Source organism: Morus notabilis, unplaced genomic scaffold (assembly GCF_000414095.1).
Source record: "Morus notabilis unplaced genomic scaffold, ASM41409v2 Scaffold2316, whole genome shotgun sequence".
In the NCBI taxonomy this organism is placed as follows: Eukaryota; Viridiplantae; Streptophyta; class Magnoliopsida; order Rosales; family Moraceae; genus Morus; species Morus notabilis.
Window position 1 is genome coordinate 73,256 of NW_010361281.1, and position 11,120 is coordinate 84,375.

The 11,120-nt window shown below is 34.0% G+C and overlaps 1 protein-coding gene across 1 annotated transcript; it reads left to right on the forward strand.

The window, feature by feature from the left end:
* Nucleotides 1–7,174: 7,174 nt before the first annotated feature.
* LOC21386752 lies at nucleotides 7,175–10,527 on the forward strand. Its single transcript, XM_010099135.2, has 3 exons — nucleotides 7,175–7,454; nucleotides 8,026–8,523; nucleotides 9,715–10,527. Exons 1-3 carry the CDS (start codon nucleotides 7,349–7,351, stop codon nucleotides 10,239–10,241), a joined length of 1,131 nt encoding a protein of 376 aa, XP_010097437.1. The 5' UTR covers nucleotides 7,175–7,348; the 3' UTR covers nucleotides 10,242–10,527.
* The last annotated feature ends 593 nt before the right edge of the window (nucleotides 10,528–11,120 follow it).

Sequence of the window (11,120 nt, forward strand, 5' to 3'; positions counted from 1 at the left end):
AGAAAAATAGATAAAGATAGAAAGAAGAGTGATATAGAGTAGAAAAACACGAGTATCTATAAGAACAAAACCGGCATTATATAGAAACAACACTTTTTAAAAATAAAAAATAATAAAAACGTGATGGCAATGTGTTTCTTTCCTTGTGTATATTGTTTTTTGAGGAATCCTTTTATTATGTGATTGATTATAAAAAAGGGTGTGAAAACTGAAATATTAAACTGCTAAAATAGGAATTTGCTCTTTCTATTAAGGAATTGTGTGTTTACCTTAATTAAAAAGTTAAAAATTTAAATAACAAATAAGGGCATTGGGTCTAGTGGTATGATTCTTGCTTTGAGTGTGAGAGGTCCCGAGTTCAATTCTCGAAATCCCCCAATTTGTAGCAACTAATATTTTCGGGCGGTTTTGGGCAAATTGGGCAACTCGGGCTTCGGGCAAAATTTGGGTTCTCGGGCTTATTTTCGGGTCGGGCATGGTCGGAAAATTCAAAAAAATTCCGGCGGACGGCGTGGTCGGAAAATTCAAAAAAATTCCGGCGGACGGCAGTATAAGGCGGTTAAACGGCGGCGGGCAAGAGAGTCAGTGTCAAATTCGGGCTGCCCGAGCCCGAACCCGAAAATCTAGCTTGGGCGGGCGGGAGATGGGCTTGCCCGCCCGAGCCCGAAAAAATTCGGGCAAATTGGGCAACTCGGGCCCGAAAAAATGCTACAACAACTAATATTTTCGGGCGGTTTTAGGCAAATTGGGCAACTCGGGCTTCGGGCAAAATTTGGGTTTTCGGGCTTATTTTCGGGTCGGGCATGGTCGGAAAATTTAAAAAAATTCCGGCGGACGGTAGTATAAGGCGGTTAGACGGCGGCGGGCAAGAGAGTCAGTGTCAAATTCGGGCTGCCCGAGCCCGAACCCGAAAATCTAGCTTGGGCGGGCGGGAGATGGGCTTGCCCGCCCGAGCCCGAAAAAATTTGGGCTTCGGGCAGCCCGCCGACCCGAACTTCCAACACTGTATCCAAGTCACTAACGAATTTTGGGGCCTTTTTTTCCATTTAAAAACGGAGACAAACACCTCTTAAACACACTAGAGTATAAATAATAAATCTCTTTAAAATGTATGAATATGAATTTTTACCCGTTATTCACTTACTTACTCACTTAAAAGTAAGTTCAAAAAATTTCTCCTTTTTTAATCTTCTCTTTCTTTAAATTCTAGACCGATCTTGCATAAGCCTCAAAGTACCACTAACAAGAAGTTTGATTGTCGTTTATAAATTACACGAGAGAGGAATTAGTAATTAGTATCGAGAAGCTTTAGAATCTTTCGATTAAGTTGACACCATTTAGAGATCCTATTTCACACCAAGCTCTCCACTTAATTAGAGTAATAATAATAAAATGAGATAATAACGTTCGTACAAGTAAAAGAAACAAAATGACCTTAACATTAACAGGAAAGAGAAAATCCTAAGCAAAAAATACTAGGGAGAAAGAGAGAAATAGGTCGAGACTTGAGATGAATTAAAATTAATAGGCCAATAGTTTACATAAGTTAATAAATAGGCTAAATTACTGTTTTTGTCCATAACTTGATTATGAGCCATAACTTGACAAGTTATTCACGGTTTTTGTCCATAACTTGTTTGGCTATGGACCATAACTTGACAAGTTTGTCCATAACTTATCTGGTTATGAACTATAACTTGACAAGTTATGGCTTATTAATTTCTATAACTAAAAATTAGTCTATATACTTTCTTAAGCCTTTTATATTGGCCTATTTTTTACTATTTCTGAAAAATACTATTCCATAAAATAGATGATATGACCATGGGAAAAAACCAAAATCTGGCCTTTGGAGAAAACTTGCCGGTTACGCCTTGCCTCGTTAAAAAGTTCCACTAAATAAAACAGTACCATTATGGAGAACAAAAAAGATGGAGGAGTTGGATGGATGAGAGTAGGAAGGAATGAGTGAATTGTAGCAATTCTTCATGTTGTTTGGTAAGATGGAAGAGAAATCGAAAGGATATATGATAATTCATTCTTAAATTATCATATTGTCAATTTAAATTCTCTATTAATAATTTAATCATATGGTAAAATAGTCTTTTAAAACTAAAAATTGATGGATTGTTTGGATCCTTCTATCAATGGAAGGATTCAAATTTGGCGGGCCATGAGTGAGAGTACACCCCTCCACCTTTCCTCTCTCCCCTCATCTCCCTCCAACCAAACAAGAGATTGGACATCTTGCTCCATCCCTCTCCTTCCACCCCTCTCTCTCCACACCTCTCCATCCCTTCATCTCTCCCTCCCACCAAACATACTCTTATAGATAATTTGCCTATGATTTTTAGTACTTTGTTTGTAACGATATTGCTTATGTGGTCGTTACTTAATTACATAATCTTGAACTTAACTTAAAATACTCATACGAGGAATTTTTTTCTTTAAACGAAATAATAATTTCGTAAAACATAATAATAACAATTCATAAAACATTTCGTAACTTAAATTAAAATTTTCTAAGACAATTTTAAATAAGAAATCGTTATAAATTCGTATTTCAAATACTTTTTAAAACCTTTCTAAACTAAGGTTGTATAATTACAATCTCGGTCTTCAATAACATATATACATACATACATACATACATACATACATATATACTTGAATCTCGTGAACCGTAAATACATGAATTTCATAATTAACGTATTTTGTGAAGATTATACGCTTTAAACGACTATCATAATTATATTATAGGCGAGGTTTGTACTTGTCTTGATTCTGAGCTAAACAGTCTTGATAGTACTTCGCTTGTCGTGTCGTACTATGTATTCTCTTGAAACTAGCTCCAGGTTAAACCATAAACGTTATGAAAGATCCATGAAACCATCAAAGCATTAAACATCCAATTCTAAACTTCATTATTGGAAGTCCAAATTCTTCACTTTGAATAGAAGCTCTTTTAAAAAGCTAAAACACTTATGACAACAGATCATATAAATATTTTCAGAAGTAGCTTTTGAACCTAATAAGCTAAAAATAGCTTTTAAGAAGTTTTTCCAAACAAGCCCTAAATGTTGTTTGCGTAGGCTAGATTCGTGCACTTGTTCAACCTTCCTTCCTTGGCGCCCAAAATACACAAAATGGGTAGACAAGATGGCGTGGGGACACATGAATAGGGGCCCAAATAAGCCCATATTTTACGTGTCCTTTTGTTTAGTAATTATTGGTCACTGAGATCACAACAAATCTGGATTCTAGCACCATCATGCAATCACAATATAAATTAATCGAATAAATACATCTTTCACATTATCCAAAACAAAAAAATCTATATATAATATTGTATCTTTAATTTGAATGATACTTTCACACCGACAGAGCTCGTGGGGTATGACGTTTTGTCAAAACTGCATTTTCGTCAGTTGGGGATTGTGATGTTTTCAAACTGTCAGTGGAAAATAAGGTGGGCATTAGCCATTTCTGCTCAAATTTTCAGTTATGGAAGTTTTCTAAGGAGTAATTGCAGCAAAGAGCTAAAGAAAGAGATAAGACTTGTCCATTCATTTGATTTATAGATTTGAACAAAAGAATTTGAATAAAGAGATTTGAACTCGTGAAACAAATACACTATAATCGATTTTATAGATAGTGTGTTTTTTTTTTTTTTTTTTTTTTTTTTTTTTTTTTTTTTTTTTTGAAACATCTTCAAAAAATCTTGTCAAAATAAAGTAAAAAAATTTGATAAATATTTGATTGTACGGAATATAGCACCAGTAGGATATGTTATTTATTTATCAAAAAATACTGATAATTACTTGCAAAAAGAAGAAGTTAGGTATATTGGTGAATAACAAGAAGGGGCTAGCCTTTATTTAATGAACACGCACAAATAATAGGTTGGTTTTTAAGATGCACATGATGGTTGGGGAAGAAAGCATTTGCTGATGTTAGCATAGAAAAAGAAAGCATTACCTTCTACCCAGAAAAAAAAAAAAAAAAAAAAGCATTACCTTCTACCAAAAAAAAAAAAAAAAAAAAAAAGCATTACCTTCTACCAAAAAAAAAAAGAAAAGAAAAGAAAAAAAGAAAAAAAGCATTACCTACCCAACAGGTGTATTGAGAGATAAATAAGGTTCCTCACACAAGATATCTTCCAATTAAATGTTATCAAGTTTTTTGCCTTTTTCTCTTTTTTTTTTGGCACAGTTGAATGTTTTGATTAAATCATTAATGAGTTTGGAAGCGTTGGGACTAACTCAAACACTGCTATTATAATGCCAACTTCAACCCATGCGTATTCAAAATTATCTTTTATTTGGTGAAACAGTAAGATCTTTGAATATATGAACAATTCACTTCTCGCGAGACAAGTACCTCATTATCTATTTCTATTTTTTTTTTTCTCCATTGAAAATTTCAATATCTTTTTGATAGGAAAGAGAAAGAAAAAAAAAAAAAGACTTTCTCCGATAAGACTCTCTACTAATAGTACAAGTTTTCGACATTTTTATTTTATTTTATAAGTTTTTTGACCGTTTGATCTAATCAAAATTACATATAATAAAAAAAATGTTCATAAGAGATACTTTTAATACAAATTTAACGATTAAAAAATAAAAAATTACCGTTAATTTATTTTTTTAGTCCAACCAAAAAAACTCCCAAGAAGAAAAATGTGGCTAATCAAGCACAAATCTAATGTCCTTTTTCTCTCTTCTTTTTCTTTTCTTGATCACTCAACTAATTCGTATCTATGAGTATCTTTAGACAGCCTAATTAGAACTGTAGAACGGTAATGTTTAATTAATTTGACAAATTTCTATGTTTCCTAGAAAGTACTTCTCAATAGAATCTATAAACAATTGGAAAATTGGGAATTTCCGAACGTTATGGATTGGACACAGCCAAGGAGTTTCATTTTAGGAGACTTAAAACCCATAAAAAAATTTCCACAAAACAGAATCTGACATATCATAGTATTAACCAATTAGATCAGATCTTTCAGGAGAGGAAAATCATAGCTAGCAAGCACATTAGCGTGATTTGTGCTGAATTATTGTATTTTAATAATTTATGATGAATAATTGTTGATTACTATAAGTTCTCATCAAGCTAAAAGAATTATTGCAATTATAATATGCTAATACTAAAAACGTTACCTTGGTATTTCCAATCTTGCTTTTAACTAACTTTGTCATCTGTTACCGTTTGGTACTTTTATCAGCTAGTATTTAACATAAGAATCTCTACTTCCTACATATATACTTAAAAGTTACTTCTACCGAAAATAAAAAATTGTTTCATCTACTTGTATCAATGATTCACAAAAGCTACGTTTTTTTTTTTTTTTTTTTTTTTTTTAAACCACAATAGAAACAAGAGAAATATGTACCAACAAAGTTTTCCTTCTAACTTTTGTTTTCCATTGTCTAACCACTCAAATTTGTTCCATATTCCACAAATTTCACCACAGACATTAGAAATTGTACTCGTAAATAACATCAATAAAGTTGAGAGCAATCTTATAAAGGCAAGTAACCAAACTTTAACATTCTTCAATTTACATACGGAACTTGGTAATAATTGTTTAAGAGAACACTTCAAGTGATATGTCTCGTAATCTTGAATTCAAACATGAAACTTGGTAATAATAACTCGACAGTGCTCTAACACTAGAGCTCTGTTTTAAACAATTAGATATATATCATATTATATTGTATTAGTTTGTATATTTTTTTATTTTTGATAAATTTAAGTTTTGAAAACATACATCACTAATCAAAATAACCCACCATAAAAAAGCTGTAGAAGGTTAATTAATTATTCCAAAAACTCCTATAGTTTTTTTATTTGTATTTACTAAAATTTGAACCCAAAACTTAACGCATTGAAAACAACATACACACGCTCTACACACTTTTATTAGTCTGATTTATTAGGGCTTGTTCTTTTAGAGTTTAACTTGAATATAATTCTTGAGTTGAAGTTGTAACTTGAGTTTGTGTTTAGTTGTGTACATTTGAGTTATGGTTTGAGATAAAAATCTTTTTGAGTTTGTGTTTTAGTGAGTCAAAACTTGAATTTGTATTAAGATAGTATTTTAATAAAAACTCAATGTTGATGAAAAATTTTAATAGGGAATATGGGTAGAGTTTTATTCGTCTTTTCGTTGTCAACGCATAGAAAAAAAAATCATCTCAATCAGAATTAAAACGAAAAAGTTATAGCATTTTTAAGAATAGAAAAAATAGTATTCATTAATTTGAGTTCGAGTTTCTGAACTCGAGTTGAAGGGGAAACTTGAACTCGAGTTTGAACTCGAGTTTAAATTTGAATTTAAACTTAAAAGAACATAAACTCAAATAAAGTTGTAACTTGAGGGCCCGTTTAATTCGCTGATTCGAGTTTTTAATTCGAGTTGAGATGTGATTTTATGTGAGAGCTTTTTACTGTAACAAAAAAGTTAGATGTGATTGTTTGTGAGAACTTTTTACTGTAGTAAAACTCAAATTCTAAACTCGAGTTACATTTTTTTGAGTTTTTCACTCAAAAGAACAAGACGTTACTTTCTAGCCACTAGCTAGTAGCTTCCACCACATTTGAACATCCGTTCTAATTTAAGTCTCATTTATTTTACCGATTCAAATTTATAATTTAAGTTTTATTATAATAAAAAATTTTCAAAAACAATTACATTAACTTTTTTATTATAATAAAAAATTCTTATATAAAATTTCATATTAACTCAAATTAATAAATTAAATAAGGATATAGTAATTTATGAAGAGCAATACTATTAGACACTGTGCCGCACCGCACACTATAAAATGTTTACGAGATTCATAAATGAGACCCGTCATTTTATTATTAACAGTCTTTAGCACCGGTGATGTCTTTTAACTCTCTCAGTTTAACCCAAACCCATAAAGGTATGTGGTCCAGGGAAACCTGTATACTATAGCTAGGAAACATGAGCAGGTGGGAATTTACAAGAATGCCACGGACATAAATTGTGGAGAAAAAGACGGTTCACAGTAACCGAGACCGACAGACAAAACCCAACGTGGGGTGTCTCTCAAACTCTCTCGTTAATGCATTAACTCAGCCCAGGTGGCCTGTGTTTTCTGCCTTCCCTTCCCACCGTGATTTCAGCTTAATCAGGACCTTCCTAGTCCCTTCCCCACTTCCTTTTCTTTTTTATTTTTTTTAATAACTTTTTTTGGCTATAAATATAAGCATCAAAATCCCTACTTTCTACTCTCACAAACACATTCTTTTTTCATTTTCTCAGCTATACCCTTTGCTCGCTAAATCCATTTCACAAGCATCTATTTGCTCAAACATGAAAATGGCTTCGTTATTATCCACATTTTTGCTTGCATTTTCCTTGCTCTTCTCAAGTCCAGCTTTTGCCATCAGACCTCGATACGGACGTACTCAGTTTGAAGGTAAAAATGCTTCACATTTAGACCCCTTTTTGGCTTAAAATCTTAGACAGTTTTGCTTGATCTATGCATGTATTTTTGTTTTCCCCTTGGTGGATAGTTTTAGTACATTCAACTCATTTTCTTTGGAAGTCTCTTATTTCAACCCCATTTATAGACTGAAATATTGGAGGGTTTTTCTCAAATCTGAATACTTTACTCACTTTCCCAACATTCTTGCTTAATTTGTTTACTATTCTATTTCCAAATGTTATTTGTTTAATTCATTTTCTTTGGAACACTCTTGTTGAACCCCATTTGTTCGTAGTTGTACGAGTTCTCAAATGTTTTTTGTTTGGTTCAAATCTGAAAACTTTACTCACTTTCCAAACCTTCTTTATTGCTTAATTTGTCAAAAAATTACATGACATTTTATTTCTAAACTATATATGCTTGCTTATTCAACTCATTTTCTTTGGAAACCTTTGGAAGTCCTAAAAAGCTGAAATCTTTTTCTCAAATCTGAAAACTTTCCCACTTCCCAAACGTTCTTGTTCATATATTTCTTTCTTTTTTTTTTTTCCTTCATCTTCAGGACTATTGCCAAACGGCAACTTTGAGGAGCTACCAAAGAAGACCGACATTGTGAAGACAAAGCTGAGAGGCAAATACGCACTGCCCAAGTGGGAAATAGACGGCCTTGTGGAGTACATCTCCGGTGGGCCCCAACCCGGCGGGATGTACTTCGCCGTGGCTCACGGCGTCCACGCCGTCAGGCTTGGAAACGAGGCCTCAATCTCTCAGACCATAAAAGTCAAAAAGGGGTCCCTTTATGCGTTGACTTTTGCTGCCTCAAGAACTTGTGCTCAAGAAGAGGTCTTGAGAGTCTCAGCCAGTGGTCAGACCGGAGATCTTCCATTACAAACGTTGTACGACAGTTATGGTGGTGACGTTTATGCTTATGGGTTCCGGGCTGTTAATGATACCGCCATTGTGAAGTTCCATAACCCGGGAGTTCAGGAGGATCCTGCTTGTGGCCCACTTATTGACGCTGTTGCCATCAAGCAGTTCTTCCCTGTGCTTCCCACTAGAGGTAATAAACCAATAATACTCTGTTATAATCTTCTCCTTATTTATATATTTATTTATTTTAGTTTGTTTTGGCCTTAAAAAGTCTATTACATTGGTAAAGTTTGTAAGTTTGTTTTGTTATGTGAGGGATTTGGTGTTCATTGTGGTCTCTGTAATGCTGTGATGTGATCTTATAAAAAAAAAAAAAATGTTACTTTGCAGAGAAATTTTGCTTGGGCTTCAAAAATCTTTTTTGTTGGTAATGTGTGTTTCTAGTCGTTTTGGGTTACAGAGAAATTGGGTTCATTAGGTTGTGTTGTGTCAATACAAAAAAGCAAAAAAAGAAAAAAAAAAGTATTCCTTTGGCTTAAAGTTAGCTCCTTTACTTTGTGCTGTAACATGTGTCTCTGGGTTCTTTTTTTTTTTTTTTTTTCCCATACTAAATGAGTAAATGATCTCTGACGTACAAATGAAAGAAAAGCATTTGAAGAGAATTTAGGGGTATTGTCTCTGATGTGAAAATATAAAAGCATTTAGTAGCAGTGGAATATTTTTGGCCTCAAAATCTCTTCCACTTGTAAAGTTAGCCCCTATATATATATATATATGTATGTATGTATATATATTTGTTTCCTTACGTGGGGTTCCTTGGTATCCGTTCTATGCATTTTGTTGTAAAGGGCAGTTGTAGGGAATATGGTCTGTGATGTGTTGCGATATAGAAATATGTATTTGCTGAGAAATTTCGGTTTGGCCTAAGAAATCTCTTCAATTTGGAAAAGTTGGCACCTTTGTTTTTTTAACATGGGTTTTTGATGTTACAGAGAAATTTGGGCCATTATAGTCTCTGTGACGTGTCAATATAGAAATATGTCGTAGAGAAATTTTGATTCCGCCTAATATCTGTACCATTGGAAATGTCTTCTCCGTGGTTTCCTTTCATGGTTTTTTCCCATGCTAATATCTTTTATATGCAACTATGAAAAACAAATCTCTTTTTAGCGTTATCAAGTTCTCAATTTTCTGATGAATTTCGGATTCATTGTGGTCTCAAAGATTTGTCAATAAATATGTGATCTCTGCATTATTTTTGGTCTAGAATGAAATATGGTTGAACACTTGCACAAGGAATTAGTATGGATGTGTTTCCAACTTGGTCCATTAGCAGAACAAGGGCAATGTTTGATCAATACAAGTATTTGTTTTCTTGCAGATAATTTGGTCAGAAACCATGGATTTGAGTATGGTCCTCATCGGTTGTTCAACTCCTCCAACGGTGTTCTCCTCCCTCCGAAACAAGAAGACGCCACATCCCCACTTCCCGGATGGATCATCGAGTCCCTCAAAGCCATCAAATTCATCAGCGCCAAGCACTTCAACGTCCCATTTGGAAGCTACGCGGTTGAGCTTGTCGCAGGCAGGGAGAGCGCCATAGCGCAGGTCATCAGAACTGTTCCGGGCAAATCCTACCTTCTCAGCTTCACCATTGGCGATGCAAGGAATGGTTGCCATGGAACCATGGCAGTTGAGGCCTTTGCAGACAAAAGCACAGTCAAAGTGTCCCATAATTCCGTAGGAAAGGGAGGCGTCACAAATGGCACTCTCAAATTCAAAGCAGATGCGGCCAGAACCAGAATTACATTCTTCAGTTCTTTCTACCACACCAAGATTAACGACCCCGGTTCTCTTTGTGGCCCTGTCCTCGATGAAGTTAAGGTTGCTCCTGCGCCTGTGGCGTAGATTTCGCCATGAATGAGCCTACATATAGTAAGTATTTAGTTGTAGAGGTTTTGGAAAGAAGGATTTTAGTCTTAAAAGGAGTTTGTATATCAGGTCTTTTATGAGAGGGGCATGTGCTACTTTTGTAGTTTGGTGAGAGTTTGGTTCTGCCTTTTAAGCGGTGTTATGACTCATATGGAGAGCTTTACTTTCCCTGGAAAATACAGGGCAAAATTTAATGTGTCTTGAAGCATGCATTATCCGAATACAAATATTGGGTAAGGAAATAATTTGGCCACTTCGATAATATTTTCTTGTCCTTTACAAATTTGGTTTTATTTGTCAAATCAACGCGTTATTTTATGCCTACTTAATGCTCGTCATTTGCTATCGGTTTCTTATTTGACGGCCTTGGAAGCTCTCAGAGTTGTTAGTTTTCCCGTTCCTGTTACTTCTCAATTGCTGTCTTTTTTCATCGTTTTTTTTCTTTTTATACTCATTGTTGTATTTGTTGACCTTTTACGCTTTTGTCGTCTTTTCAATTGTCGTCATTTCAGTTTCATCTCGTTCCACAGTTTATATCATCTTAACATTCCACTCGGTTCAACTTCTTTTCGTCATTCCATTTCCTGGCATGTGACTTCTTTGTCGTTGTCGATTCTTCACTTGTTGTCGTTTTACTTGCTATCATTTTTATAGTTTTTTGGGTTTTCTGGTTTTTTTGTTGTGTGTGTGTGTGTGTTTTTTTTTTTTTTTGGTTTTATTTTCTATTGGGATAAAATCAATCTGGTACTTGTATTATAACAAAATATTGAAAATATTGAGTTGGCACATTGTGTTTTTCATAATATTAAAATGGCAGCTTTTAGAAAATATTTTTTTTTGATACCTTAATGCCCA

Coding starts and splice junctions, on each gene's coding strand:
- LOC21386752 (XM_010099135.2), top strand. CDS start 7,349: ATGAAAATGGCTTCGTTATTATCCACATTTTTGCTTGCATTTTCCTTG. Junction 7,455..8,025: donor CGGACGTACTCAGTTTGAAG/GTAAAAATGCTT, acceptor CTTCATCTTCAG/GACTATTGCCAAACGGCAAC. Junction 8,524..9,714: donor CCCTGTGCTTCCCACTAGAG/GTAATAAACCAA, acceptor GTTTTCTTGCAG/ATAATTTGGTCAGAAACCAT.